This window comes from Onychostruthus taczanowskii, unplaced genomic scaffold (genome assembly GCF_017590055.1).
Source record: "Onychostruthus taczanowskii isolate IOZ18803 unplaced genomic scaffold, ASM1759005v1 scaffold19, whole genome shotgun sequence".
Lineage (NCBI taxonomy): Eukaryota > Metazoa > Chordata > Aves > Passeriformes > Passeridae > Onychostruthus > Onychostruthus taczanowskii.
The window spans coordinates 12,865,915-12,893,682 of record NW_024499128.1 but is presented as its reverse complement, the minus strand read 5'-3'; the positions used below and the strand labels follow the sequence as shown (position 1 = coordinate 12,893,682).

The following is a 27,768-nucleotide window of genomic DNA, read 5'->3' as shown; positions in this document are numbered from 1 at the left end:
ATCCAGATGGTTTCAAGGCTGGGCTGAAATACTCGAACGACTGACAGTGCTGTGTGTTCAGACAATCGAAACTCCGTGGAGATTATTTAAAAATTTTATTAACAGGAATGAACCAAAAGCTGTAAACAAGAGCCAGCAGAAATGGGATGTTGCAGGTGAGGCCGAGTCCTCGCACATGGCTGGGTGCTCTGAGCAATTAACCGGAATAATTAACGCTGCGCTGAGCAGTTCCGCGTGGTGGCAGCAAAGACCCGTGGAAAAAAATCCCAAACGGCCTCAGGAGCTCTGGGAAACCAGTCCCACACTGGGAGAGGGGCTGAGCCTGCTCCAGGCTTAGGTCTGAACCACAAACGGGGCTGGGAGGCCTCTGCTCTAGCAGAGTCTCGTCCCCACAGCCAGGCTGGAAGTGCTCTAAAGGGAAATATTTACATTTTCCTCATTTAAAGGGGTTTTTGTTGGTTTTAGACCCACACTGAGCAGCTGTCAGCTTTGTAACCCAGACAGAAGCCGGTCTGAGGGAGAGGGAAGGTAGCAGCCTGACATTAGGAATCCTAATCCATTGGGAATCCTAAATTTTGCCTTCAGGGAGACTCCTTGTCACCTCGGGATGGGGCTGCTGCTGCTCCAAGGGCAGGATGAGGAAACAGCCTGGAGCTGCCTGGCTGTTCCCTGCCTGTGCCAGGCTGGTCCTGCCCCCCACAAAACCAAATTCCTGGGGTGAGGGGGCCCTGGCAGCCCCCCATCACCTGGCTGCTCCTTTGGGATCGGCAGCAGGGTTTGCCAGGAATGCAAACGTTCCTGCACAAATGCGTTTTCCACAGGTGAATTTAATATTTAAATCAGACAATTTTAAGAGCTGTCTCTCCCCTAAAATACTATTGAGGGGAAAAAAGCTGGTTCATTTTAAGATCCTTTTTCACCCTGTGAAGCTGTAGCTGCTCGTGTTGCTGAGCTCCCTGAGCAGTGAAGCTCGGAGCACGTGGGAGCTGCAGAGGCTCCTTGTGCCCACCAGGAAGGCAGTGCTGGAGCCAAAATCCCAGGAAAAATGAGGGGCGGGGGCATCTGAGTCAGCAGCTGGGGGGCTGGTGCTGGCTGCAGGGCAAAGGATGGGTTATTGTGTTTCATTTGGAGGAGCCCCGAGGCTGGGCACCTGCCGATGTGCGCGTGGAGTTTTCAAAGGGAAAAACTGCCAAAGGCCAAACACTTCATCCGGATTCAAATTCCTACTGAGAAGTGCAGCTTGACAAAAAACCAGCCAAAAGCCTGACACAGACCAAAGGGGTGAGGAGGCCCTTGAAGAGAGCTGGCAGGAGTCTGCAGCCGGTAAAATCACCGCCTGCAGCTTCCCCCCAGCTCTCTGCGGTGAAAAGAAAGAGCTGCCCGAGAGAACTTTGAAGATATCAAAGCGTTGTTGCGGTCTGAAAACACCGTCACACTTACAGGAAGGTATTTAGAATAAGCTGCAGTACATTAGGTTTCTTCTCAAAGTACTAGGAAGGGTGGAAGGAGGAGAAGCAGAGCCTTTCCCAAAGGGATGAACATTCAGAAATCTCTGTACACAGCCAGGGGTGCAGGAGCTCGCTCGGACAGCCAGGCTGTGCCTTTGCAGGGAACAGAGAATCCCTCACTGTGGAAGCGTGTCCCACCTCACAGGGATGGACAGACAGGAGAAAGCACCTACGAGAATGGCTGCCTTCAAGCACATCCTTCCTGCACGCCCCAGGCCAGGGCTCTCAGCTGAATTCCAGGGGCACAGGGAAACAAAAGGGAATTCAGGACGTTCTCCTACCCAGAAAAAAATCAGGACTTTTTTCCTCCTAGGTGGGGAGAAGGTGTTGGTTCCCCTGCATCACACCCTGGCTCTCTCACAGGTTACAGCAGCCTCACAGAGCAGGCACAGAAGGAGACCCCAGCCCCTTCCCCAACAGCCTCCTCCCACCTGTGAGCAGGGCAGGAATGCTGGCGAGGGGAGCCGGAGCCGATGGATGCCACGGGGCTGCAGGATCCCAGAGAGCTTCTCCTGCTGCTCCTGTGCCCTGGTCTCAGCTGGCCCTCGGGGCAGACACAGACACGACAGACAGACATGCACACACTGCCCACGGGCCTGAGTCTCTGTACAAGCACGCGTTAGGACCTGCAGCAGCCCGAGCCTCGCACTTCCTTCTTCACGTAGTCGTGGAGCTTGAATTTGGGCTCGTTGGGCAGCTTCATGGACCTGTGCTTCAGCTCCCTGGGAAAGGGGAAAGAAAGATGTTACTCTTACACTGCTGCTTCTGGCAGGGAGAGGATTTTGTCTGGAAGGAGCCAGAGAGGGAGTTTGGACAAAGGCATGGAGTGACAGGACACAGGGAATGGCTTTTCCCTGACAGGGCAGGGATAGATGGGGTGGTTGGAAAGAATTCTTCCCTGTGAGGATGGTGAGGCCCTGGCACAGGGTGCCCAGAGAAGCTGTCCCTGCATCCCTGGAAGTGTTCAAAGCCAGACCTGACAGGGCTTGGAGCATCCTGGGGTGGTGGAAGATGTCCCTGCTATGGCAGGGGATGGAACCAAATGGGCTTTAAGGTCCCTTCCAACCCAAGCCATCCCAGGATTCTGTGATTCCAAGCTGCCTTGCCCAGCTCAGTTGATCTCAGCGTGGCTTGGACACTGCTAAAGCTGCTTTGGGTGCCAAGGCCACTGCTCTGGTCACTCACTTGGCGATGGCTGTGAACGCTAATTCCACGTTGAGGCCGCTCTTGGCGCTGGTCTCCATGAAGGGCACTCCGTACTCCTGTGGGGAGACACAGTCCAGTCAGGAGTGCCACCAAGGGTGTTCCCAGGGGCTCTCAGGGAGTCATTTTTGAGGACAAAAGAGGTATTAGTATAAACTTAAAGGAAGAACAGATGAGGAGAAAGGGGAGAGCATGACAAGGGGAAAAAAGCCAAGTGTATTTTGGGTCAGACTGGTCTCCAGGTGACCATTCCCTGTGCACATCCTCAGGGACATCCTCAGGTACCTCACCTACCTTGGCAAGCTTCTCTCCCTCTTCCCTTTTCACCACTCTGTCCTGGGCTGAATCCACCTGCAACAGGAATGGCAAAGAGCAATTTGTGGTGCTTTGGCAGGTCACCAGCATGTACCTCCCTGTCCCCTCATGCCCAGCCAGGCTCCCCTGCCTGTGGCTCCAGCGAGGGAGGAAGAGGAGGCTCTGGCAAAGCCCTGGGGCCAGGCTCACCTTGTTTCCCAGTAACATGAGGACCACATCCTGCTGTGCATATTCATGGATCTCTGTCAGCCAAGCCTGGAGGAACACAGCCAGAGAGAGGGGTTGGCAATGGCTCCAGGACGAGGAGGGGACTGGGAGTGATGGGGAGCTGCCCCACTCCTGGCATGGACACCCTCAGTAGGCAATGCTGCCATCCCAAGCAACGCCAGGGATGTTCCACAGATGATCCCAGATCCCCATTTCCCAGGGAAACATCAGCCTTCTGACCCCCCTGCCCACTCCATTGCCATGGGGTGCTTGTAGGGCTTTGACCCCACTTCCCCTCAGCTGGGATGTTCAGACTGAACCTCCTTCCAGAGGACAAGGCCGAGGGTTGGCTCTGGGATGTGCCCTGTGCCCGTGTCCTGCACGTGCTGCCCCCGTGCCGAGCATGCTGCTCGCAGCAGGCACCTGAACCTGCCTCCCTGAGCCCTGGGGTGGCTTCCCTGCCCTCTAATCCAGCCTAATCCAATCAAACCTGCTCTAATTCCCTGTAATCCCTGACCCCGTGGTGTGAGCAGCTGACTCCAGTGCTGGAGCAGTGAGTCCATCACCCTTTACGTGGTGTGAAAGGGAAAACCTTCTCTGCCTGTCCCCTGCCTGTCCTTGCAGGTGCTCAGCAGAGCCCTTCTGCAGGTGACCACAGCTGCCAGCAGCAGCACACACCTCCTGAACAATCCCACAACCACAACCCAGCCAGTCACACGTGGGGCACAGCAGGAGGGGCCGGGGTTGTTGTCAAACCTGGATGTTGTCAAAGGACGCTTTGTTGGTGACATCGTAGAGCAGGAGCAGGGCTGTGGAGAGAGGGACAGAGAGGGACAGGCCATTAGTGCCTGTGTCAAACCGAGCCCCTGTGGCAGGTCACAGCTGGGGACCTGGGGTCCCTGTGAGATACAGAACACACCAATCCAGCACAGCAACACCTCACACTGCTGCTGTCTGCAGAGCTCCCTCCAGCCGCTGCTGCTGCTTCCCAAGGAGAACATTCCAGTGATTCACCTGGCCTGCAGTGGCAGCGCAGGGCCCCCAGAGCTGGAGGAGGGGTTCCCCAGGAGCAGAGGTGGCCGTGCTTACCGTGGGCATCCCGGTAGTAGGCGTGGGTGACGCTGCGGAAGCGCTCCTGCCCGGCCGTGTCCCAGATCTGGAAGGCAGACAGGAGCAGAGGGATCAGAGCTGAGCAGAACCCACCCAAACCAGCCCAAACACAATGGTGCAACCCCAGGAAGCTTCTCCAGCTTTTGTTCCCGGACATCCATAGGAAAAATGACCAGAGCAATAAATATAGAAGCAGCCTCTTCCTGCTCCTCAGTGTGGGGACACAACGTGGCCAAGGGCTCCCAACACAGCCATTAATTGGAAAATCCATGGAGCAGATGGATGCATGGGGACCTGCTAATGTGATTTATCAGTCCTTAATGCAGCAGGAGGTTTGCAGAGAGCACGCTGTTCCTGGGGGATCTGTGTTACCGAGCTGCAGGCAAAGGGCTCAGAGACACTGTCAGGTCTAAGGGGGCTGGAGCAGCTCTGGCTGCAGGGGCACACGGGCTGGGATGGGGGTCACTGCAGCCAGAACAGCCCCCAGCCCTGTGCAGGCTCCTGCCAAGGGGACAGAGCAGCCAGAAGGGTCTGTAAGGCTGGCCCAGGGCAGGAGACACAAGCACAAAGGATAGAGGTGGGGCCCCATTTTGGGGGTGCTCCTCTGCTTTGTCCTCTGAGGGGCTTTGGCCATCCCTGAACACCCAGGGCAGCAAGGGATATGCTTCCAGGGGCATGGGGACATACCTGCAGCTTCACCTTCACCCCATCCACCGTCAGCACCTTGTTCTGAAAGAGAATGGAAAGGGTGGTGAGGGGGGAGCGCAGCTGCAGGACGCCCAGGGAGACACAGCCAGCCCCCTTCCCAGTCAGTGCTTCCCCCAAAACCCTCAGGCTGATCCCCTCTCCTGCTTCTTAAACTCCCCTCCATTGTCCCAGCACCTGCAGAGCCATTTTCACCAGGGCCCAGCCAGAGGACCTCTCCCTGTATCAGCAAAAGTTGCATCTGTTTGGGTACCTAAACCCTGGCAACCACACCCAGCTCAGGCTGGAGACCTCTGGCCATAAATTAATGAGCACCAGCATCCCACATTAACAGCCTTCAAAAGACAGAGTCAACCACTCCACATGCAGCCAGCAAATTAAAAATAATTCCTGCTCCTGCCTCTTGGACCTGTTTTACTCCTGGTTTTTCTCTTACTGTTTCCCCTCCTGTTTTGCTTGGTTTGAGGAAAGGTGAACCGAGGAGGAGAGGGGGAAGTGTCCCTCCACAATGGGTTTTCCCCAAAGCCAACAGGATATTTTGTGTGGAAGGATGCCCTGGCAGAGCTGGGAGCTGTGTGGGAGCCCCTCAGTGCCCCTCAGGGTGGCTGTGCCAGACAGGGAGGGCAGGAGATGGATCCTGACCGTGTCCAGCCACCATCCCAGCAATCTGCCCAGCCTCTCCAAATATTAAAGGAATGCAAGCCTACAGACCAGGGGTCCCAGGGGAAGGAGCAGAGAAGAGATTAATTTGCTTGCCAGATCCATAGAAATTAGCACAGTAATCAGTGGGACGTGCTGGAAACACGGCCAGGGAACAGCACAGCAGTGGGACGAGGCAGCTGGTGGCTGCTCTGCTGATCATTTAAATCCCATTTCCTCTGATTGCTCTGGAGCTGCTTTGGGATGCTCCCCTCTCCCGTGTCACATGGCATGGGATGGCCAAGGCTGCCATGACCCCGGCTGGGCTCTGCTGGCTCAGACACACCCTGGCACTGGACACGCCACCAGCCACTCCAGTGCCACCAAACCCCCAGGGATCCGTGCCAGGATCCATCCCTGCACATCCCACACCCCTTCAGGTGCTGGCCAGGCTCTTCATTGATGGTTTTAACGAGGGCACAGGGAGCATCTCATCTCCTGCACATCTACACAAGGATCTGGCGAGGAGGAGAGGGCAGGAGGGAGCCGGGGCGCTGAATCCTCCGTCTGCTCAGGCAGGCACAGGGAGACGGCCCAGGGTTATAAATACCTTCAAAGGCAGCGACTGAGACGGGGGAGAGAAGTGATTCACAGCCCAGGAGCTGTAAAAATAGGCAGCCAGGGACTGGGGTGGGGGAGCAGGGAAGTACTCAGGGAAAAGCTGGGGCTCGGGGAGCCAGCCGGGGGTTTAGGGCTCCCCACGTGTGGAGCTGAGCCTCTCCCAGGATGTGACACCAGGGCTCCTGAAGTGCCTGAAACCCAGCGTTCCCACTGCCACAAAGTGCTCCCCGGCCCGTGGTGCCTCTGCCCGGGGCTCCCGGGTGAGCAGGGACTGAGCCATCCCCAGGGCAGAGCCACAGCAACCAGCACCTCCACCTCGTCCCAGAGGCTGGGGAACAGCCCTGTCCTCACCCAGCCACGGGTGAGACGGGGCAGGTTTGTGCTCGGCAGGAGATCCGCTCCTCGCTCTCCAAAACCCTCCGTGCTCCTCCGTGCAGGTGCTGCACCCTCAGGCTCATCCCACGGACTCTGCAGGAGCACGGTGCCGTTCCAAACACCATTCCCAGCTGCCAACACCACCTGCCAGGGATGGTGCCAGGGACGTGCCAGGGACTGCAGAGGAAGGCAAAGGCTCTGTGTTTCACCATCAGCCCCAGCCCTTGGCACGAGGGGATGAGGACACTTGGTGTGATGGATGGTGACAAGGGACAAGGACACAATGAGTGTCACATTAAAGCCAGCACCAAACAGGTGCCCTGGCCATGGCCACACGAGCACCTGCAGCTCAGAGCAGGGTGTGTGGCTGTGCCCAGGCACGTGGCCATGTCCGAGGCTGGCAGAACACCATGGGTGGCAGGGACACAGAACACGGCCCCAGCACTGAGCACGGATCATCCAGGCCAAAGCCACCTTGAAGCATCTGGTGAGCAGCCAAAAAAGCTGAAGCTCCAAAGGTGCCCCACATGCGCTGACCTGCACTTCAGGAGTTAATTAACACGGAGCTGGCAGCAACAGGAGTCACACTAATTACGACTGACCTATATTTTAGGGAGGTAGATGCTTAGACCTAATTAAAGTCTGCACAGGGATCCAGGTGCTGCTGGACCAGCCTGGGGAAAAAATTGATTTTCTGAGGACTGGGTGTGGAAGAGAGCAGGGTTCCAGGGTGAGAAGCTGTAGAAGTGTTCCTGCAGGCAGGACACACAGCCAGAGCAGCCAGAGCATCTCTGCCTGCATCCCAAGGAAGTTTTTCCACAGCAGCTGTGGCTGCCCCAGCCCTGGAGGGGTCCAAGATGTTCAGATGAACCAGATGCCCATGGCTCCCCCACACCAGAGCTAAGTGACTTTCCAACTTCCAATTTTTTTCTTTTTTTTTTTAAGGAGATGCCTCAATTCCCTCCTGACAGCCCTTCCAAGGCACAGGTGGGGGCTGAGCTCCTAATAAGCATCCAAAGACAAAAGATGTCGTGTGTCAAGGCGCTGAGATGTGAAATGTGCTGCCAGCCCTGCTGGAGAGGGAGGGGCTGTGCTGCTCAGGGCTCCTTGCTCATCTCACCCTTTGTTAGAGCAAAGGCAACCAGCAGCCTCCTGCCACAATTCGGGCAGCAAAACCATCCCTGCACCTCAGCTCTGCTGTCACCCTTCCCAATGTCAGGTTTTGTGTCCTTTTTCCTGGGGCAGTGCAAACATTATTGAAATCTTGTCTAGCAGGGGCCGCAGTGGAATGCCTGCAGTGCCCGGGGTGGACAAACACGATGCTCCCAAGTTAAATAATCGTCGGGACATCAGATAAACAAAGCTGGAACCTTGCAGATGCAGGAAAAATTAAATTACCATGTGCAGATGGTCCTCAATTAAGAGCAGCATTATCACCCAGCGAGGCCCCGCTGGCTGCAGCCCTGGCACGGTCCCACGGCAGCAGGAGGGAGGGAGGGGAAGGCCACGGGGCCGTGTGAGACGTGGATGCTCTCACACAGACCCAGCACTGCCACCCCACCCTGCCCCCAGAGCAGCTGCAGGATGGGCAAATGCCACAGCCCGGGTCACAGGGTGAATCCCACCAGGAGCAGCTGGCCTGTCCCCAGGTGTCCGAGCCCACGGCACCAAAGCTGCAGCACAGCCCGGATCAGCATCACCGACAGCCCGGCCTCTCCCAGCTCTGACACGCACGGACTCGTTAATTAAAGCCTTTAAAGTTAAATTGGATACATGGATTAATTTGCTTCGCAATTAACTGGACAAATGGGAAGCTGCTCGGAGGCACCATTCAGGCTCCAAGCAGGGGACCCCCACCCTGGCTCCCTGTGACTGGTGCTGGCTGCAGTGGTGCTGCCCAGGAGTGCCCCACTTTTACCATGGGACAGAAGCCCCTCAAATGTCATTACTGGGCCTTGGAGTCATCTCCTGCAGCTGAGGGGGGACAAATTCCTGTCAAAATGGGGATAAATGGCTTTAGTGACTACAGATGAAAGCAGGCGCAGGCGCTGGGGCAGCACAGAGTTAATTAGTGCCAGTAATGAGCTGTGGGACTGACAGCGCAGCCACCCAGAAATGTCATTAGGTTGCGGTGTCACCGGGCCAGGCCACCCGGGAGCCAGGCAGAGATTGGGTTATCCTTTATTTCAGGAAGCCAGGAGACACCTGCAGTGCAGGACCAGCTGGAGGGATGCTGCAGCCCCCCAGCCCCACACCACGGCCACAACAAATTCCCACCTGGCCAAGCCCAGGGAGCCCCTGCGAGCACAAACGCTCCTGTGCCAGGAGGAAATGGGATGAGTTGTGATACAGCAGACGCACAAATAACCACCTCCAACGTGGCTGCAAAAATAGATCAAGGATCGATATGGAAATCTGCCCAAAACAGCAGGACACTGCATTAAATTTGCTCGTTAAAAGCCTGAGGTTGGTTTTCCCAGAGAGCTGCTCCTGGTGGCTCAGCATCTCTCCAGGCACAGCACCTGGCTCAGGGACATCCCGGCCCCTTGCCAAGGATCCAGGAGCAGCCCCACTCTGCCCCCTCAGAGCTCCAAAAACCTGCTCCCTCCAAATCCAAGCAGTGCCTGGTCCATGGAGACCTCCAGCCTGGGAAAACCCTTCCAGGAGCACAGTTCCTGCAGGAGAGGGGAGGGCACAGCCTGACACCGTGCTGGGACCTGCAGAAAGCCTCTGGGAATGGGGAGAGCAGGGCAGGGATGTGGCTGGAGGCAGGGCTGAACGCAGAGCCCAGCCATGGAGAGCTCCAGCCTGGGAAAACCCTTCCAGGAGCACAGTTCCTGCAGGAGAGGGGAGGGCACAGCCTGACACCGTGCTGGGACCTGCAGAAAGCCTCTGGGAATGGGGAGAGCAGGGCAGGGATGTGGCTGGAGGCAGGGCTGAACATGGTGTGGCTGGACGTGGTCCTGCTCCAGCCGTGCTGCTGGGGCTGGAGGATGTCCCAGGCACTGGGGATCGCATTCACTGCTCCTCTTCCTCCTCCTCAGCTGTGCCACCACCAGAGACACTCATCAGTGGCCAAAACACCCAGCACCATTCCTTCTGCCTCTGCCACAGATCTTCCCTTCAGAGAAAAACCCAACCATCCGTCTCCCAGGGGCAGGTGATGAATTCCTCAGCAGCTCTGTGCATTTGCACTGTGCAGCTAAAAATAGAAACTTCTGCCTTGGGATGTTTTCCTCCCCAGGCCTTGCACACTCCTGCCTGCAGCCGCTGCAGCGCCGCTGCCAAGATCCTTTCGGAGCCCACAGCGAGCTCTGGCTGCTCAGCTCCTGCTCAGCTCCTCAGCAGAGCCCAGGAAATGCAGATGAACACCAGGGCCCCTCAGAGCACACAGCACCTCCAGCCTGCCCTGGTGCCAGAGCCACCCCACAGCCCCTGGGACGGGTCACCCACCCTGTCCCCTCTGCCACGTCCAGCCTGGAGGAGCCACCAGCCTGGCCCTGGAGTCCAGCTGGGCACAGCCCCTTCCCCACAGCACCCAGCAAGGCATGTCAGCAGCAGCAGCCTTTGTCCAGAGCCTGCTCACTACATTAAATCCCAATTAACATCTCCCTGGCTGCCAGCCCTGCCCAGATAAGAGCCCAGGCCCTTGTTCGAGCAGATACACTGAAGATTTATTGACTTATCATCTTCTAGTCACATCAGTCTGCAAATAAAAGGGTTTTCTGGCAAGAAGAGAATCCTGTCTTAGGGACAGATTAGAGGTAAGAGGATCTGCTTGGGATAATACATTTTAAATTCAGCCCTGCTCTGCTTCTCGGCATCGCCCGCAGCATTCGCAGTCCCGGGTGGGGGCCGTGTTCCCTCCCAGCCTGCTCCATGGAAGCAGCAAATCCTGGGATGATCCACGGGAAGGTTCCTTGAGGGAGGCTCAGGCAGATGAGACTCGGTGCTCTCAAGCCCACGGGGCTGCCAGGCTCATCCCAGCAGGATGGAGACGGGGCCGTGTGAGGCTTTGAGAGCAGGAGTGAGCCTGAGCCCCAATCCCACAGCAGCCAGAGAAACCCACCCCAAAATTCCTCAGGGCAGGATCTGCTACAACCATCCTGGAGACCAGAGCCACCAGAAAGCAGCAGGAAGGCTGCAGCCCATCCCTGCAGCTCCAACACAGGGATGGGATCTCCCCACCCCGGGATGGTCCGCACAGCTTCCCCACCACCCTGGCCTGCATCACTCACCCCTTCCATCTCTTTTCCCCATACTTTATAAAAGAAGGGATATTTTTAAAAATATTTCTGCTTACTTCTAGACCAGGAAGCCTCGGAAACAAAGGGGGCAGAGATGGCTCATGCAGATCTGTGCCAACACGGAATAAGTAACGTGCTGCTCGACATATTTATCTTCATTTTCCTCATCAAGGCCATGGCACGCTGCAAAGCTGAACAGGGATCTCCACGGAGCATTTATTGCTCTATCATTTCTCATCTGTAGCAAGCACAGCCCCGTCAGTGCCACAGAGATGAAAAATGGCTCATCAGGTCCTGTTAGACAGGGAATCGTTTGTCTGGGGAGAAATAAAGCCCAGCAGCACTTGTCTGACCTTAAAGGTCTTTTCCAACCTAAACAATTCTAGGTTTTGCCTCAGTGACTGCAGCCAGCCCTGGGCTGAAAACTTGCCTGAAGTTTCTGAGAAGACTCTACAATCCAATTAAAGAAAAATCAGGGCTGAAACATCCAGCAGCAAACATTCTGTCAGCACCCAGCAGCAACACAGCAGTGTCTGCAGACAGCACTGCAAACAGCATTATTAAAGAGCACTTCTCATCCCTAAAGAAAATGAAATCCCCAAAGACCTGACAAAAGGAATCTGTAGCTTTTTATCCCAAACGCTCCCATCCTTCACCCACAGCCAAGGCAGACAGCTCCCAAAAACTGCTGTGCAGCAAACCTGAGCCCAGATTCTTCGAAGGATTCAAGGAAAAGAGAGTGACTGAAGAGCTCTGATGAGTTTTCTGATGGCTGTACGAGTCCAGTCAGCCTCCAGGACTGGCACCCAGCAGGTCCCAGTGCGCCCTGGTACCACAGCCCCCCTCTGCAGGGCAGGACCCTCCTCACCCTGTGGCTGCTCCCCAAAGCCCAGAGGAGCTTTCTGAGGTTTCACCTCCTCCTCACTAACCACAGTGGTCTCACTTTGCCACGGGTGGCAATGCCACCATGGTCCTTGTGCAAGGACAGTCCTGAAATCCCCTTGGACACGGGGCTGGGCAGGCAGAGCCCTGCCCATCACTCCTGTGCCAGTGCCAGGGTGGCCACCCGGGTGCCCCACAGGTGGCACAAGGCAGAAGCCAGAGCACAGGAGCAGCACCGTGCACTCAAAGCTTTGATCTTTGCAAAGCTTTTCCCTCTCCCTGGCAGCAGTCCCAGCTCTCCCATTTTCTGCTCTACTGGAGCAGGCTCTTCCCCAGGTTTGGGCACCACTGAAAGCCCCGGGAGATGCAGAGGTGCTGAGGAATTGCAGCACACTCAGCACATCACTTCCACACCAAAACCACCCCAGTCAGTCCAACCACTCTGGCCAATCCAACTCCACCGTTTGCTCTCCCCACGTGGGGCTCCGGAGCAGAGCTGCAAGCCAGGACAGTGCTGGGAAATCACCCCAGGGAGGCAGAACCCCCAGATCCCTCCCTGTGGGTGCTGGAGGTCTGGGCAGCAGTGCAGACCACGCTCCTGGGACGCTGTTCCAAGACACTGCCAACCCTTTCACAAACAAAGCTGAACCAAAACCCACACACCATCACAGTGGTTTTTTTTGTTGCACGTTTGGGAAGCCCAGCCTCAGCCAAGAGCTCCAGCTGGAGCAGCCAGGTCCTCAGGAGAGGATTTCCCCCTCTGCACTGGGCTGTGGGGCTGATCCCTGGAGAACCAGCCCTGCCAGAGCTGCTGTGCCCCCGCTGCTCCCCCCCCAGCACAGCCGGCTGTCAGGAACACTCTGACCTCACCTGTGTGCTGTTCAGGAGGGAAAAACACACCACATCTGCCAGGCATTAGTGCTTGCTTGGGAACAAAGTTATTTTGGGCATTGTTGAGCCCTTCTCCCATTAGTTCATGCACATTGATAAGTGCAGCTCATGAATGGCTTGGAGGGAGATGGGCTGAGCCACAGAGCCCTTGCTGAGCCCCAGCCTTGCCAGAGGCCACCTGGACGTGTCACCCCCATGCCAAGGGGTCTGGGGAGCAGCCCCAGAGGGCAGGACCCCCTCTCCAAGGCCAGCTCCTCGGCACTGACTGAAGAGTCTGGGCAGGGAGGGCACCCCCTGCCACGCTGCTGCCATGGCAGGTGCAGGGACACGGGGCACGGGGGGCTCACGTCCCCACCAGCCTGGCACAGCCCTTCACCAGGGCTGGGGCTGGGGGGGCTGCCAAATCCGGGCTCAGCTCTAAAAGCTGGCACCAGGAGCAGCAGCAATCCCCCAGCTCTTCCTCTGAGGAAAACAGGGCGATGCAGAGCCCAGGGGTCACAGATCGGCTGCTTCCCCACGGCTCCCAGAGCCCAGCGTGCCCAGCACAGGGAACAAAGCTGAGCCAAAGAAAGCCTGGCCATGGGGCTGCCCGAGCTGCAGGAAGGACTCCCCGTGCTCCCAAGAGGGGCTCAGGACTGACCCTGCATTGCCCAGGGCACTGTGGATGGAGGATGGATGGATGATGGATGGATGGATGGATGGATGGATGGATGGATGGATGATGGATGGATGATGGTCCTGGGACTGCTCCCCTCCAAGGAAGCTCCCTGGACAGGGTCTCCACTGTGACCCCCCAGCAGTGAGGCTGGGCTGCATTATTCATCCACACATGCAGCTGTGTTTTTCTTAATCATCAGCTCCAGGGAAGCAGCAAGGCAGGGAGACACCGGTGGGACCGGCTGCTGGTGAGGGGCACGAGAAGCAAATCCAACAATTTCCACCAAATTCCGCACCCAACACCAGGCAGAGTCCTCAGCAGTGTGTTCTACACTCCCCAGACAGGCTGGAGCTGCCTCCAGCAGCCTCCTGCACTTGTTTTTTTAGGGAAAAAATATCATTAACAGGGATTTGTTCCAGGGCTGGGAACACAGGACCCCCAGCCAGCCCTCCCTGGGGGATGTGCCAGGCACCGGGGCCAGTCCTGGTGAGGAGGAGCAGCCCTGGCACGGGGCAGGACCCGCAGCTCCTGCTCAGCCCGGCTCCCATCCCGCCGGGCCAGCGGCTCTTCCCCGGCAGCAGCGTTAACGCCACCGAGCCCTCGCCGGGATCGTTGCCGTGGTGATGCTGCGCAGGCAAAGCTGGAAAAGCCAAAGCCTCCGGTGTGTCACCGAGCCTGGGAACATCCAGCCTTGGCAGGCGGGAGGAAAACGTCCCGAGGCACGGGCAGGGGGCACAAGGGCTGGCCAGGCGGTGCCGTGGCTTGGTGGCACCTGACCCTCTCACCTCTGCCCCTCCTTTCCATAAATTAAACAGAAAAACCCCACACACGATGGAACAAAACCTGCCCAGGCCCTCGCACCAGGACCAGTGGCATCCTCAGAGATGTGCTGATGGTTTTATGGCCCCTTCCTGCCTGCTGACCTCCTGCGGGTAGAACTGACTCAGCCCCGCCACACCAGCATCTTCCTCAGGCTCAGAAGCATCCCTGAGACCCCCAAAGCACCCATTAAACTCCTCCTCACCCTGGGACAGCCACGGCCCAGGGCAGTGGACATCACCCTTTGAAGCACCACGAGCTCCCAGCTCACGTTAGTTATGATCGGGGAGAAACACTTTTTCCCAGTGGAGGCATAAAGATGAATTATTTGCTGTTGCTTCCGAGAGATTCACCAGTGCCTCAGGGCAGTGACTCGGTGCTGAGCCACAATTAAAAATGCTGAATGTCCCTGGTAGACAAACAAAGCTGTGTGAGCTCCAGGGCTCCTCTGGGATCCTGAGCCAGGGCAGCTCCAGCACCCTGGGACAGAGCCAGGAGCTGCACGGGCACTGCCCAGCTCTGCCCGTGGTGCCAACAACAAAATATTTTGCTTCCAAAGGCTCTGCAGGTAAAGCCCTCAGTCCCTCATTGCCACAGGAACTGTGTGTGCCCCATCACCATCCAAGGACAGGGACACACCACACTGCAGCTCCCTCCACCCAAAACACAGCTCTGACCTGACTGGATGGGGCTGGTTTTCAGTTTTTTTCTCAATTTTTTCCCATTTTTTCCCCAAGGAGTGTGCCCTGCTGGTGCTCTCTGTTCCATGCTGTGGCACATTTGATTGCTGCCCTGCTTTTGGCCACGGTGATGCTCAGTGCCACCATCACAGGGTCCAGCAGAACCCATGGGTGGGACTGACCCCGTGGCTCAGGTCTTTGGGGAAAGGGGAAAAGGGAAAGGGGAAAAGGGAAAGGGGAAAAGGGAAAGGGGAAAAGGGAAAGGGGAAAAGGGAAAGGTGTTTTTCAGGGAAGAACAACACACAGAGAGCAGCTGGTGAGCTCAGCCAGAGTCAGCTCCTGCCACTGCAGCAGTGCCAAATCTGGGACTGGCACCTCACCCTTCCCCACAGAGATCATCAACATCCATCCCGGGAATAACCCAAAGCCTGCTGGGAGCAATAATTAATTAACAAAACGAGGCAGCAGCTCAGCAGAGAGGCAGCAAGGGCTCAGGGGAGCACAGGAGCTGAGCAAGGCAGAGCCACAGGGCAGGGATGCCCCAAATGCCCATCCCAGGGGCAGAGTGGGGGGCAGAGACACCCCAAACCCACCTGTCCCCCCTTTTCCTGGGCACCTTCCTCTGCTTTCAAAGAACAACCCAGTTCTGCACAGCCGAGTTCAATATTTTATCACAAATAAAAGATGAAAGTGAAATTAAGCCAAATGTATTCCATTAAATATTGAAAGCGTTTAGACTTACTCTGGCCCCATTTAAATGTTTTACTGAGTATAAAACGCTCCCTCTCAGGCCCTGGCACCGGGAGCGGATCCAGCCCGGCTCGGATCCATGGCAGAGGATGCTCCAGTGCCCAAATTGGCCTCTCCAGAGCCAATTTCCCACCTGGAAGCAGCCAGACAGGAGCCAACACAGCACAGCCCTGTGCTCACAGCCTTCCTTCCCCAGCCCCAGCTCCTGCCCACCCTGCTCCTGCACAGGGATCCTGCTGGGATCTGACCCACACCCCCAGACACACTGGGAAGGGCTGGGAATTGCATTTCCCAGCTGAGTTTCCCACGGTTCCCATCCTCTGTAGGGGTTTTGGGCCCCCACACAGCTCTCACCAGGAGGATACGGAGGCAGGTTGTGCTGAGCACCTTCCCAAGCTCCCTCCTTTCACAGCAGCTCCCAGGTTTGTGTTTTCCTTGCCCGTGTCCTGGCACTGCAGCTCCCGAGCAGCCCAGGCCCTCTGCTCTCCCCCTGAGCTAATTAAATCATTATTCCAACCCTCCCAGGCCAGGACAGAGCCACGGGGACACCAGCTATCAAGAGGCACCAGGAAGGCCCCAAGCACCAGCAGGAGCCTGGAGACACTGGTGCCCTTCCAGAAGCATCTTGCAAACCCCACATCCCCAGCGCCGTCACGGCAGCTGGAATGGATAAAAAATTCCACACCCAGACTATTCTGGGTGGTATTTCTGACACCAAAGAGGTGGAGAAGGCACCTTCCCACCACCCTGCAAAGAGGATTAAGCTGGTTAAGAGTTTTCTTAAGCAGGCTCTGGTGCTGGCTCCCACTCCAGCTGCTCGAGCACTTTGCTTTGAAGACATTCATCTTCTCTCTGTGCCTTCCCCAAGGCAGGAATGGAGCCCCTTGTCCTCTGGGATCACCGCCTGCACACGGGGGTTTGAATCTTCCTGCTGTGTTCACAACTGGGGAGGGTTTATTTTCCAAAAGCAAGAGGCAGAGGAGGGTGGAAAACAGCCCGGGAGCTGCGAGGAGCGGGCGCAGCCGCCACGGGCACCGCTCGCAGCATCTCTTGGCAACTGAGCCCCTGCATGCAAATGACAGGCACTGCAAAGCTCTGAGTGTCCCTCTGCGAGGCAGGAGCAGCCAGGCAACAAAAGCAGGGCTTGGCTTCCCGGGGAAAATGGATGTTTAGTGTCCCGAGAGCCCGGCCTGGGAGCGGGGACAGGGGCTGGGGAGGAGCAGTGCCCGCAGAGCCACACACGGGCACGAGGGGCACAACCCCAGCTGGCCAGGGCTGCCCTCCCTGGGCAAGGTGCCAGGATGTGCCTCCCCGTGCTGCATTCGGGCACTGCTGGTCCCCAAGCACCGGTGACAGCATCGTGTCCCTGCCCTGGAACCAGGCAGAGAGGGGGAACCATCAGAGGAACCATCAGAGGCTCCTGCAATGGTTTGGGTTGGAAGGGATCTCAAAGAACATCCAGGTCCAATCCCCTGCCGAGGGCAGGGACACCTTCCACCAGAGCAGGCTGCTCCAAACCCCGTCCAACTTGTCCTTGGACACTTGCAGGGATGGAAATCTCCTCTGGGCAAACTGAGCCCAGCTCTCCATACAGTGAGAAATGCAAAAACATGAAATCAGCTACTGGCTGCTATTAAAATTCATCCAGCAATGGGAGCTGCAGAGCAAACTGATTTCCAGACAAAGAGCTGCTGGAAACACACAGAAACATGGAATGGTTTGGGTTGGAAGGGACCTTGAAGGTCATCCAGTTCCCAGCATTTGCCATGGGCATACTCCAGGTGGGATCCCCTGCCCGCTCCTGCCCCACCTTCCCTATCCTGGCTGCACCTCTGCTGCCACTGCAGGGCCCCATAAAGGGGAATTTGGTCCAAGCTTGGCAGCACCAAGATGTTTCTCCCAGGAAAAGGCCACTTCCCTGCAGAGCTCCAGCCCTGGAGACCAACCTGAACCCACCCCCTGCAGCAAACCCCCATCCTGACCCCACACAGCAAAGGAGGGAATAAACACTGCCCAGTTCCTTCCCTCTAACATCCAGGGCTAATTTTGCACAGAAAGACACTGAAATTAATTTCTTTCCTTTTCTTTCTTCTGGCCTAAGCAGCTCCCCTCCCACTTTTTCCAGATTGATCCATCACAAAATGAGCCCTGCTAATGCTCTGTGCCAACCGCTGAGATAAAAGGCAGCCCTGGCTTTCAGGAGGCTCCAGGCTGCTCCAGCCCTTCAGAGGGAGGCACCAGGCAAAGGCTGTGAGGGCTGGGATGGGAAATGGGCTGGGATGTGGCTGGGATGAGGGCTGGGATGGGATGAGGGCTGGGATGTGGCTGGGATGGGATATAGGCTGGGATGGGATATGGGCTGGGATGAGGGCTGGGATGAGGGATGGGATGGGATATGGGCTGGGATGAGGGCTGGGATGAGGGATGGGATGGGATATGGGCTGGGATGGGATATGGGCTGGGATGTGGCTGGGATGAGGACAGGGATGAGGGCTGGGATAAGGGCAGGGATATAAACAGGGATATAAGCAGGGATGAGGGCTGGGATGAGGGCACCTGCTGGGGACCAGAGCAGTGCCCCAAGGGCAGGGATGTGGGTGCCCACTGGGGAGCAGCTCAGGGCACCCCCAGCCCTCTCCCAGCCCATGCACAGCCAGCACCAGCCCGGGTGAATCCAAACCGTGGTCACTGCTCCTCTACACACCCCGCAGGGCTGGAGCAAAGCTTCCCACCCTCCTGCACAGCTCAGCTGCTGCAGCAGCCCCTGGAAGGGGCACACACAAACACAACAAAAAATAACCAGAGATGCAACAAACCTCCCATGTAAATAAAAAAAAAAAAAAAAAACAAAACAAGAAATAAACCATTACACAGCGCTGATTGCACCCCTGAGCCACCCAGGGCTGAGTGTAATCAGGAGTCCTTAGAGCTCAGGGCCACCGGGGACAGGTTTTATTTACAGCCCGTCCCAGATTAACCACGGCACAGCCAAGGCTGGGGCAGAGCACGGGGGAGGGTGGGAGCAGCTGAGCCCCCCCCCCAGCCCCGTGAACCTGTGCACATCAAAGCTGAGCCTTCAAAGGACGTGTCCCCTGTGCCACTGCCTGCCCTGGCAGCCTGGAGCTGGGGCTGCTCCTCCTGAGCTCGGTGCCAGGACGGTGCTGCTGTGCTCCCTGTCCTCGGGGACAAAAGCAGTGACACCACAGCACACCTGGCACAGCACCAAGAGGAGCCACCCCGCTCTGAGCTCCACCAAAAAGCCTCCCAGTGGTTTCATGCCCTGATTAACACAGGAACCGTCGCCCCTGCTAATGCAAAGGAGCTCATTAGCACTTCTTCCCAGGGAGAAAAGGCTCATCCTTAATTTTTTTTTCTTTCATGTTCTCCTTTCAGGTCCAATTAGTAGAAAACTCTTCCCTTGCCCAACCCTGCAAAGCTCGGGGCTGTGAGGACGGGGCAGCCCCCAGAGCCCAGGTGTCACTGGGGACAGGGACAGGGGGGCTTCACGTGGCCCTCTGGCTTCCCACTTAGGCGACACTCCCGTCACTCAGCTGTCACGACAGGACACAAGTCCCCCTGGCTGCACAGCTTGAATTTCTGTCGAGGTTTCTGAAGCGCTGCCAAAATCACAAGAGGCAGCTCCTGCCGTGGCGCTGAGAAAATCGGGATTCACACCCCTGAGCACCAAACCTGCTCCTTTCCAGGAGCCCCTTCTCCCTGGAAGCCGAATGTGTGAAGCCAGGAAAGCACACCCAGCCTGCCCAGAGCTGCTCTGCCCTCAGCAGTGGGGAGAGGGAGAGACCCCCCCAGGCAGGGGCACCTGCCAGGATTGCCCAGCTCGAGGAGGGCAGTAATTAATGCCCTCATTATCTACCAGTGCAGCCTTGAGGGTGACACCTGTGATCCCCAGACAGAGAGGGGTTTGTCCCCCAGCCTGGGGGGAAGCTCAGGGGCTCAGACAGAGTTTCTGCTCAGCCAAAGCTCTGCTGGGAGCAGGACCCCTCACCCAGGGCCCTGCCCCCATGGCACCCACCCATCCCTGCACCCCAAACCCTCAGCTTGGGGACACCTGGCCCTGTCCCAGCTGAACTGGGAAGGCTGGAATCATCCCCAGGAGCTAAAGATGCTCCCCCAGCAAACCAAATCTTCCCAGGATGGAACGCTGAGGACTCAGCACCTCCAAAGCTCAAAGCCAACAGGTGCCATTCTGATGCCTTTTTTAATATTACAATCATCTTTATTTCCCCAGCATCAGTGGTTTGTTTTCCAAACACATTCAGATCAACATCCTTCTTTGTTTAAGAGATGATAATAAACAAACACGTCCGGGAGGTTCTCCCTCACATAAAGCAGTAGGAGGGAACAAACCTCAGGGGCCATTAGGAATAGTAATGCCAGATTAATTTTAAATGGATTTCTATTCATTTGCATTAGCTCTGGCCCATGTAATGCATTAGCCATGGCTTTGGGTGCATCTGATGGTTTGACATCCTTGAACACGAGCAGTGGATCCTGGAGCCCTCTGGGACCAGCGATGGACTGGGAGAGGAGGAAGCTGGGCTGGGCTGGCCTGGGGGACAGCACGGCTCCATCCCATCCCAGCACGGCTCCATCCCATCCCCCCACAGCTCCATCCCATCCCCCCACAGCTCCATCCCATCCCCCCACAGCTCCATCCCATCCCCCCACAGCTCCATCCCATCCCCCCACAGCTCCATCCCATCCCCCCACAGCTCCATCCCATCCCCCCACAGCTCCATCCCATCCCCCCACAGCTCCATCCCATCCCCCCACAGCTCCATCCCATCCCCCCACAGCTCCATCCCATCCCCCCACAGCTCCATCCCATCCCCCCACAGCTCCATCCCATCCCCCCACAGCTCCATCCCATCCCCCCACAGCTCCATCCCATCCCCCCACAGCTCCATCCCATCCCAGCATGGCTCCATCCCATCCCAGCACAGCTCCGTCCCAGTACAGCTCTATCCCATCCCATCCCATTCCAGCTCCATCCCATCCCATCCCAGCATGGCTCCATCCCATCCCAGAGCGTGCAGGGCCCAGGTGGCACCAATAAGAGTGGAGATGTTGCTCAGGACAGTGTCTGGAGCTGGAGCTGGAGCTGGTGCCCAGCACAGTGTCTGAGCTGGAGCTGGTGCCCAGGACAGTGTCTGAGCTGGAGCTGGTGCTCAGGACAGTGTCTGAGCTGGAGCTGGTGCCCAGGACAGTGTCTGAGCTGGAGCTGGTGCCCAGCACAGTGTCTGGAGCTGGAATTGGTGCCCAGCACAGTGTCTGAGCTGTGCCAGCCCTGTGCCCGTGGTGTCCTGAGCCCCAGGGAGGTGGCAGGTCCCCGGCAAGGCCGGGCGTGCACAGCAGCGCAGCTGCCACACGCGCTGGCCTTGGGGACGTGCCCGCAGTCCCTGCTGCCAGCCGGGCTCAGAGCGTGGCACAAACCCTGCCAAAGGCCCAGGACAAGCCCCTGTGCTCGCTCAGCCCCTCTCACAGCGGGCCAGGAGGACACAGCGAGCCCCAGCGACGCCCCAGCCAGCACACCCCCTGCAGAGAAGGAGCTGGGGTACGACAGTTCCGTGGTTAAAAGGACACAAATTGAAAGCAGCAGAAGCCTCCAGTGTTGCCACCCCAGAGCGCCATCGAGGGACAATTACCAAACAGGATTATCCTGGCGGGAGTGCAGAGGCACATCAAAAAACCATTTCCGTGTCCCCCCAAAATTATGGATGCCTTACAGGGATAATAATAATGAGTTTTAGGGCACACACGTGATCTCCCCCACTGTATAATCTGCCCATTTCAGAGACATGTAGCTCTAGCAGCTCTATTAGAGAAGTAAATTGACTCTAATTTGATTGCTTCTCAGTAACAGTCATTTCAGCGCTCTAATCAATAAGTCACAGGGTTTTATGGCTGCCCTCTGTATCAATCACTCCAATCAGTAATAAAATGCTTTTATTTGAAGAACACCTGAACACTGTGTAATTACCTCTGTATACAATTACAGACCCCAATTTCGCCTGCAGCAGCCCCCAGCCTCGCTAGGCATGGAGCATCCCTTCCTCCTCAGGGCTTTCTGAGCTGTCCTTCACCCTTCCCAATGTCACTGCACCAGAGTTATTACTCACACCCCAGGCAAGCAGCAGGTTAGGAGAGACACTCATCTCCCAGAAATCCTCCATGAAAAGTCAAGATCTGAGATCCTGCTGGGAAAAGGCGGTTGGGAAGACACAAGGCTGGTGTGTGGCATCACCAGCAGCTCTTCACAGCACCCACCAGAGCCCCCACGGAGCCAAATCCATCGCAGGGAGAGACAGCACAGCCAGTGCGCCGGGAGCAGGGCAGGGAGAGCAGCACTGCCAGACATCCCAGGAGGTGACAAGCTCACAGCACTGCCCAGACACCCCAGGAGGTGACAAGCTCACACTTTGGAGGGAGCAGATGGTTGGGGGATTGGTGAGGGACAGAGAGCAGCTGATCCTGGCAAGGCAGGCGTGCTGCTGGCTGCTGCTTTGGTGCCAAAACTGCCTGGTGCCCTGCACGGCTGCTGGAAAGGCTCTTTGGTGGCACCTCTGTAAAGTCACCATTCCTGTGGCCCTGCTGTCACATCCCACGGGCGGGGATCCCTCTGGTCAGGGCCTGGGGGAAGCACAGAGACCCCAGGCAGCCCCCCCAGCACGGGGCTGACAGGGAAACACGGCCAAGGAAAGGTTACAAGGGCCCTGGCTGTACTCAGATGTTCCTGCCTGGCAAAGGATGCCCTGGGCACGCTGGGGCATGGCAGGGTGTGACCTGTTCCCCTTTCTTCCCCTGTTATTCCCTGTGTGGAGCACTGTCCACACTGTATTCCCTGTGGTTCCCACTGTCCTCGCTGGAGCTGCACAGCTCTGACTGCTGCCCCCATCACTGTCCCAGCATCAGGATGCTCCAGCTGCTCCCAACCAAACGGAGACCTCAGACATCCCTCAGCACAAAACATCCCCACATCAGCACCCCAAAGCTGTGCTCAGGAGATTCTTCCAGGGCATTCTGGAAGTCTTGGAATTCTTATCAGTTTTGGTTTTGCTCTTTCAAGAAAAAAACTAACAACTCTTAAAAAGCACTGGAACTGCCTTAGGGAAATACTTTCACGGGCAGATGTCAGGCCTCAGTTGTTACAGGAATTATCCCCAGGATCCTGAGGGCAGGCTGCCCCATCCCTGTGCAAAGCTGGAACAAAGATGCTGCTGCTGCTGCTGCTGTCAGCCCCGAGCGCCCCGGCTGGAGCTGACACACCTGGAGAGGTTCAATCCTCAGAGCAACGCTTAGCTCCCCTCTGCAGAACCCATCACTCACCTGCAGAGCCCCCGCAGGGCCCCGGGCACTCACCCTGAAGTCGATTCCCACCGTGGAGATGAAGCTGCCGGCGAGGAAGGCGCCGTCCTTGAAGCGCACCAGCAGGCACGTCTTGCCGACCCCCGAGTCGCCCACCAGCATCACCTGCAGGCAGGGAGGGAGGGAGGGGTGTGAGGCTGCAGGGCTGGGGAAGGCAGCCCCACTGCAGCCATCACCCTGCTCCATCCCAGCAGGTCCTTGAGGGGAGGAAGCACGGCCAAGAGCCACGTCCTCGGAGCCAGGGGAGGTGGGGAAGACCCGGCATGGGATTGTTCACCACCCTGCACCATGTCGCCAAACTGGAGACACCTTCCCCTGACAGGCACTTAACAGGTCCTTCGTGGGGGCACAAAGCCCCTGAAAAGCAAGAGTGACACGAGCTGCCCGTGCTGTCCCCACAAACTGCCCACCACTGCGGGGCTTTCCGGGAGGATGGCACTGCCCCCGGGGGTCCCCAGCCACGAGTGCCAGCTCCAGGGGTGCACTCTGCCCTCGCCTTCAGCCAGACCCACACATGCCACGGCCACACTCCCAGTCCTCCATGTGTGCCAAGGGAGCAGCTCCGGGTGCCACCTGCCTCAGTTTCCCCACCCAGGATCCGCCCTGGGCACAGACAGGGCAGGCAGCTCCTCGCCACAAAGCAACCACGGCAGAGCTGAGGCTGCTTCCAAATGCAGCTCCCCAAAACCTCTGCCCACACCCACAGCCCTGCAGCCCCCCCAGGGCACTGACCCTGCTCCCCTCGGCAGGATGGCACCGAGAATTCCAGGACAGGGAGCAGGGCTGTGCCAGCTCCTTCCACACCTGCCGTGCCAGGCTCCTTCTGTCCCCAGGCTCTGCCATCAGCCTTCCACGAGCCATTAACCCGTGACAGGATTTAAATGGCTTTATGGCAGGGACTGCCCTGGGTCACACCGAACCCTCCCGGGAGCGGCCAGAAGTGACAAATGCCACCATCCCTCTGCAGCCCAGCCCTGAGAGGCAGCAGCAGCCCCAGCTGCAGGTGCAGCTCCTTTTTGGCACTGCCAAGGAGGGCAGGATCTGCCCACGGTGCCCCACACTGGAGTCCCACAGGAGCACCAGGCACCAAGCCCTGGCACAGCAGGGTGAGGGCAGCCAGAGCCCACAGGAGCACCAGTGCGAAGCCAAGGGAAGAGGGGGAAAAAAAGTCATTTTAGTACAAAATATTGATTTTTTTAAACATTTTTCCAGACATCTTTTTGGAATAGGTGACCCTCAACAGCAGCTTCTCCCAGCAGCACCAAAGCCTCACCTGGGCACACAGAGTGCCCAGGGCCAGGAGCCAGCCCTGTGCCCAGGACCTGGCCACTGCATCAGGCAGAGATGGGGAGCTCAGGGGAAGGGAAGGAGAAAGTTTAATAAACCAGGCTTTTACTGGATACAAAGCAAGTTCTGTCTGCCACTGGGTCAAAACCAGCCAGGCCATTAGCAGATGTTTTCTCTGTCCGGTGCGTTTGGGCTTATCTGAGACACATTTTGCTCACCCTCGTGCCATGGGGACGATCCCTAGGGAAAGCCCCAGCCTGGGCAGGCAGAGGTGAGCTCCAGGAGCCAAGGACAGGCACAAACACAGAGGTGGCTCCATTTTAGGGAAGCTGTTGAACCATTAATGCAGCTGTATCAGGACCAACCATCCACCGAAGCAACCAAGCACGTTTCTGGAACGTCCCTCTTCAACCCCACATCCCAAACCTGAGCACTTCCTACCCCACATCCCAAACTTGAACACCTGAGCACCTCCTACCCCACATCCCAAACCTGAGCACTTCCTACCCCACATCCCAAACCTGAGCACCTCCTACCCCACATCCCAAACCTGAGCACCTCCTACCCCACATCCCAAACCTGAACACTTCCTACCCCACATCCCAAACCTGAATATTTCCTACCCTACATCCCAAACCTGAACATTTCCTACCCTACATCCCAAACCTGAGCTCCTCCTACCCCACATCCTAAACCTGAACACTTCCTACCCCACATCCCAAACCTGAATATTTCCTACCCTACATCCCAAACCTGAGCACTTCCTATCCCACATCCCAAAGGTCCCCACACCCCAAAGCTCCCCACCTCCCACCCCACACCCCAAAGCTCCACGCCAGCCACACCGACTGCCCCTGGCACCAGGCTGTCCCCACCACACAGCAGGTGGCACCTGCCCCAGCAGAGCCGCGCTCTCCAGGCTCGATGCCCCGGGCTCGGCACGGAGACCCGTGTCACAAACACAGGGGTCTCACCGAGCCGTGCCCCCAGCCCAAATCGCTAAACGAGCCCCACAATCGCTGTGTGAGCCCTAAAATCATCAGATGAGCTGCAAGCTGGGCTTGCAGTAGGTCGCAGGATGAAGTGGGGAGGACGCAGAGACATTTGCTCCGTGACTCGCCCGCCAGGCTCTGAAGGAGGAGGAGAAGCCATCGGAGCCCAGCAGGCTGGGCACATCGCAGCAGCAGCCGGAGCACGTTCGGTGCCCCGCGAGGGGTGCCATGGCCCTGCGCACAGCCCCGCTTCCCTGGAGGTCCGCGAGGATCCGGGGGCTTACAGCAACTGCCCGGAGCAGCCTTTGGCCGTCACTCGCACAAGTCCCGCAGCCCCAGCCCCGCTGCCGGCGGCTCTGCGGGCGCAGCCCCTGCCGAGCGAGACCCCGACCGGGCGGCTGCGGAGGGGCGGGATGCTGGGGCTGGGAGAGAGGGAAGCAGGGATCCGGGCAAGCAGGCATGAAGGGATGCAGGGATGAAGGGATGCAGGGATGAGGGGATGCAGGGATGAAGGGATGTAGGGATGAAGGGATGCAAGGATGAAGGGATGCAGGGATGAGGGGATGCAGGGATGAGGGAATGAAGGGATGCCCGCCCGGTCCTGACCCCCGGGAACTTCGGCGACGCTACCCCCGGCCCCGCACCCGCCTGACCCCTCACTCCCGCTGCCTCCTCCGGTCCCGCACCTTGAAGGCGAGGTCGTAGAACTCCCCGCTGCTGCTCAGCGAGGGCCGCCCGGCCGCCGCCGCGCCGCCGTTCCGGGGCAGCTCGGGGGCGGCGGAAGGGCGGGAGGGGGCGTGGCCTGGTAGCTGGCCCCGCCCTTCCGCGCCCCGCAGCGCCGGCACCGGGAGGAGCGGGGGGAACCGGGGGGCACCGGGGGGCACCGAGGGGAGCGGGCACGGCGAGAATGGGGTGCGGGGGGGTCTGTACTGCCGAGGAGGGGTACTCCCCTCCCCGCCGTGCCCGCTCGCCGCGCCGCCCCTGCACGCCCCGGCCCCGAGGCGCGTTACCGTGCGGGCACCGGGAGGCGCCTCTGGTGGGTCTGCGGGAGCGAAGGGAACGGCGAATGGAGGGTGGCACCCGCACCCCGGGGAGCGGCGTGGGGTGCCCAGCGCCGCACACGCCAGCCGCGCGGGCGGGGGTGCAGCTCCACAGCCCGCTTTGGGGTCTGTCCACAGCCCCCTTTGGGGTCCGTCCACAGCCCCCTTTGGGGTCGGTCCACAGCCCCCTTTGGGGTCCGTACACAGCCCCGTTTGGGGTCGGTCCACAGCCCCGTTTGGGGTCCGTCCACAGCCCCCTTTGGGGTCCGTCCCTCTCGGGTTTGCCGGCACGGTGCGGGAGGGCCACTCGAGGCGGTCACAGCCCCTCCGCCGCCGGCAGCGTCCCTCGGGGGTGTGAGGGTGGAACTGGGTCCAGGACACGGGGGGATGGAGGGTGGGCTGCGGGACCGGGAGCCCGGGTTCCCCAGTGCGTCTCGGCAAGTGGTTTCAGAGAGCAACACTCGGCTTCTCTCTCTGCTCCCGAGTGCCGTCTGAGGCACTGGCGGTCTCCCGGCTGGAATAAGTGCCGTGGCTGCTGCCATGTTCCGGCAGCACGGGCACAGCCTGGCTGGGATTGGAGGCCTGGACAGGCACAGCGAAGCGGGAGCGAGGAGTAAATCACTGTCAGGAGAAGCCAGGCAGGCTCATGGTGAAGATGGAATGAGTGACAGCGCTGGCACAGGGAGTGACAGCTGACAGGGCAGGGATCAGCATCCCGGAGAGCCTGGGCCGGCACCAGAGCTTGGTGACAGCCGTGGTGATGCTGAGGGGTCATTGTCACTGTGGGCATGGGTGAGATTTTTCCCTTTGGGAGCGTTTAAATCTGTGGTTAATCCCTGAAGCACCCCGCGGGGAGGAGGAGGAGCGGGCAGCAGGGTTCTGATGGGTTTAACCATGGGCAGGGGAGATGGGCCAGGATAGGAGCTCCTGTGTGAGATCCTGGGGAGATCCCCCTGCTGCCACCTGCTCTTGGGCAGGGGCACGGCTGTCACAGGCTCCAGGGAACGCTGAGGAGCTCTGGGTCTGCAGCGCTCCTCCAACACAGCTGAGGCTGAAGGAAAAGCTGTCACGGTGGAGCTCATCACCCCACTCCCCTGATCCCGGCCATCCAGCCGGGAGATGGAAGAGCTGCCTCGGCAGAGCAGACTGGATGCCACGGTTTTGCACTATAATCTGATTTTCCAGGACAGCTGCAGTCAATAGAGGCTGAGGCCTGGGAACAAAGTGCAGTGCTGGAAACATGTGTGGGCTGCAGGTTTTTAACCAGCCCCTGAGCCGCGGCTTTTCCTGGCGGTACCCGCTGGGAGGAAGGGGGTACACCCTGCCCTGGCACCGCACCTTCGGGGCACGCCCGCCCCGCTGCCGGAGGACTTTGCCCCGCTGCCATCCCCGGGAGAGGACGATGGAAATCTCCATCAGCGGCCCCGGAGCAAACAAAGCCAGCTGTTTGTCG

General features: G+C 58.3%; 1 protein-coding gene across 1 annotated transcript; it reads right to left on the bottom strand.

Moving 5' to 3' along the window:
• Nucleotides 1-119: 119 nt before the first annotated feature.
• RAB26 (RAB26, member RAS oncogene family) lies at nt 120-26,054 on the bottom strand. The gene is made up of 9 exons (XM_041401984.1): nt 25,962-26,054; nt 22,991-23,101; nt 5,031-5,072; nt 4,323-4,389; nt 3,990-4,042; nt 3,216-3,281; nt 3,006-3,062; nt 2,694-2,770; nt 120-2,230 (listed from the first exon to the last, which is right to left on the bottom strand). The coding sequence occupies exons 2-9, from the start codon at nt 23,096-23,098 to the stop codon at nt 2,128-2,130; spliced, it is 573 nt and encodes a 190-aa protein (XP_041257918.1). The 5' UTR covers nt 23,099-23,101; nt 25,962-26,054; the 3' UTR covers nt 120-2,127.
• Nucleotides 26,055-27,768: the final 1,714 nt, after the last annotated feature.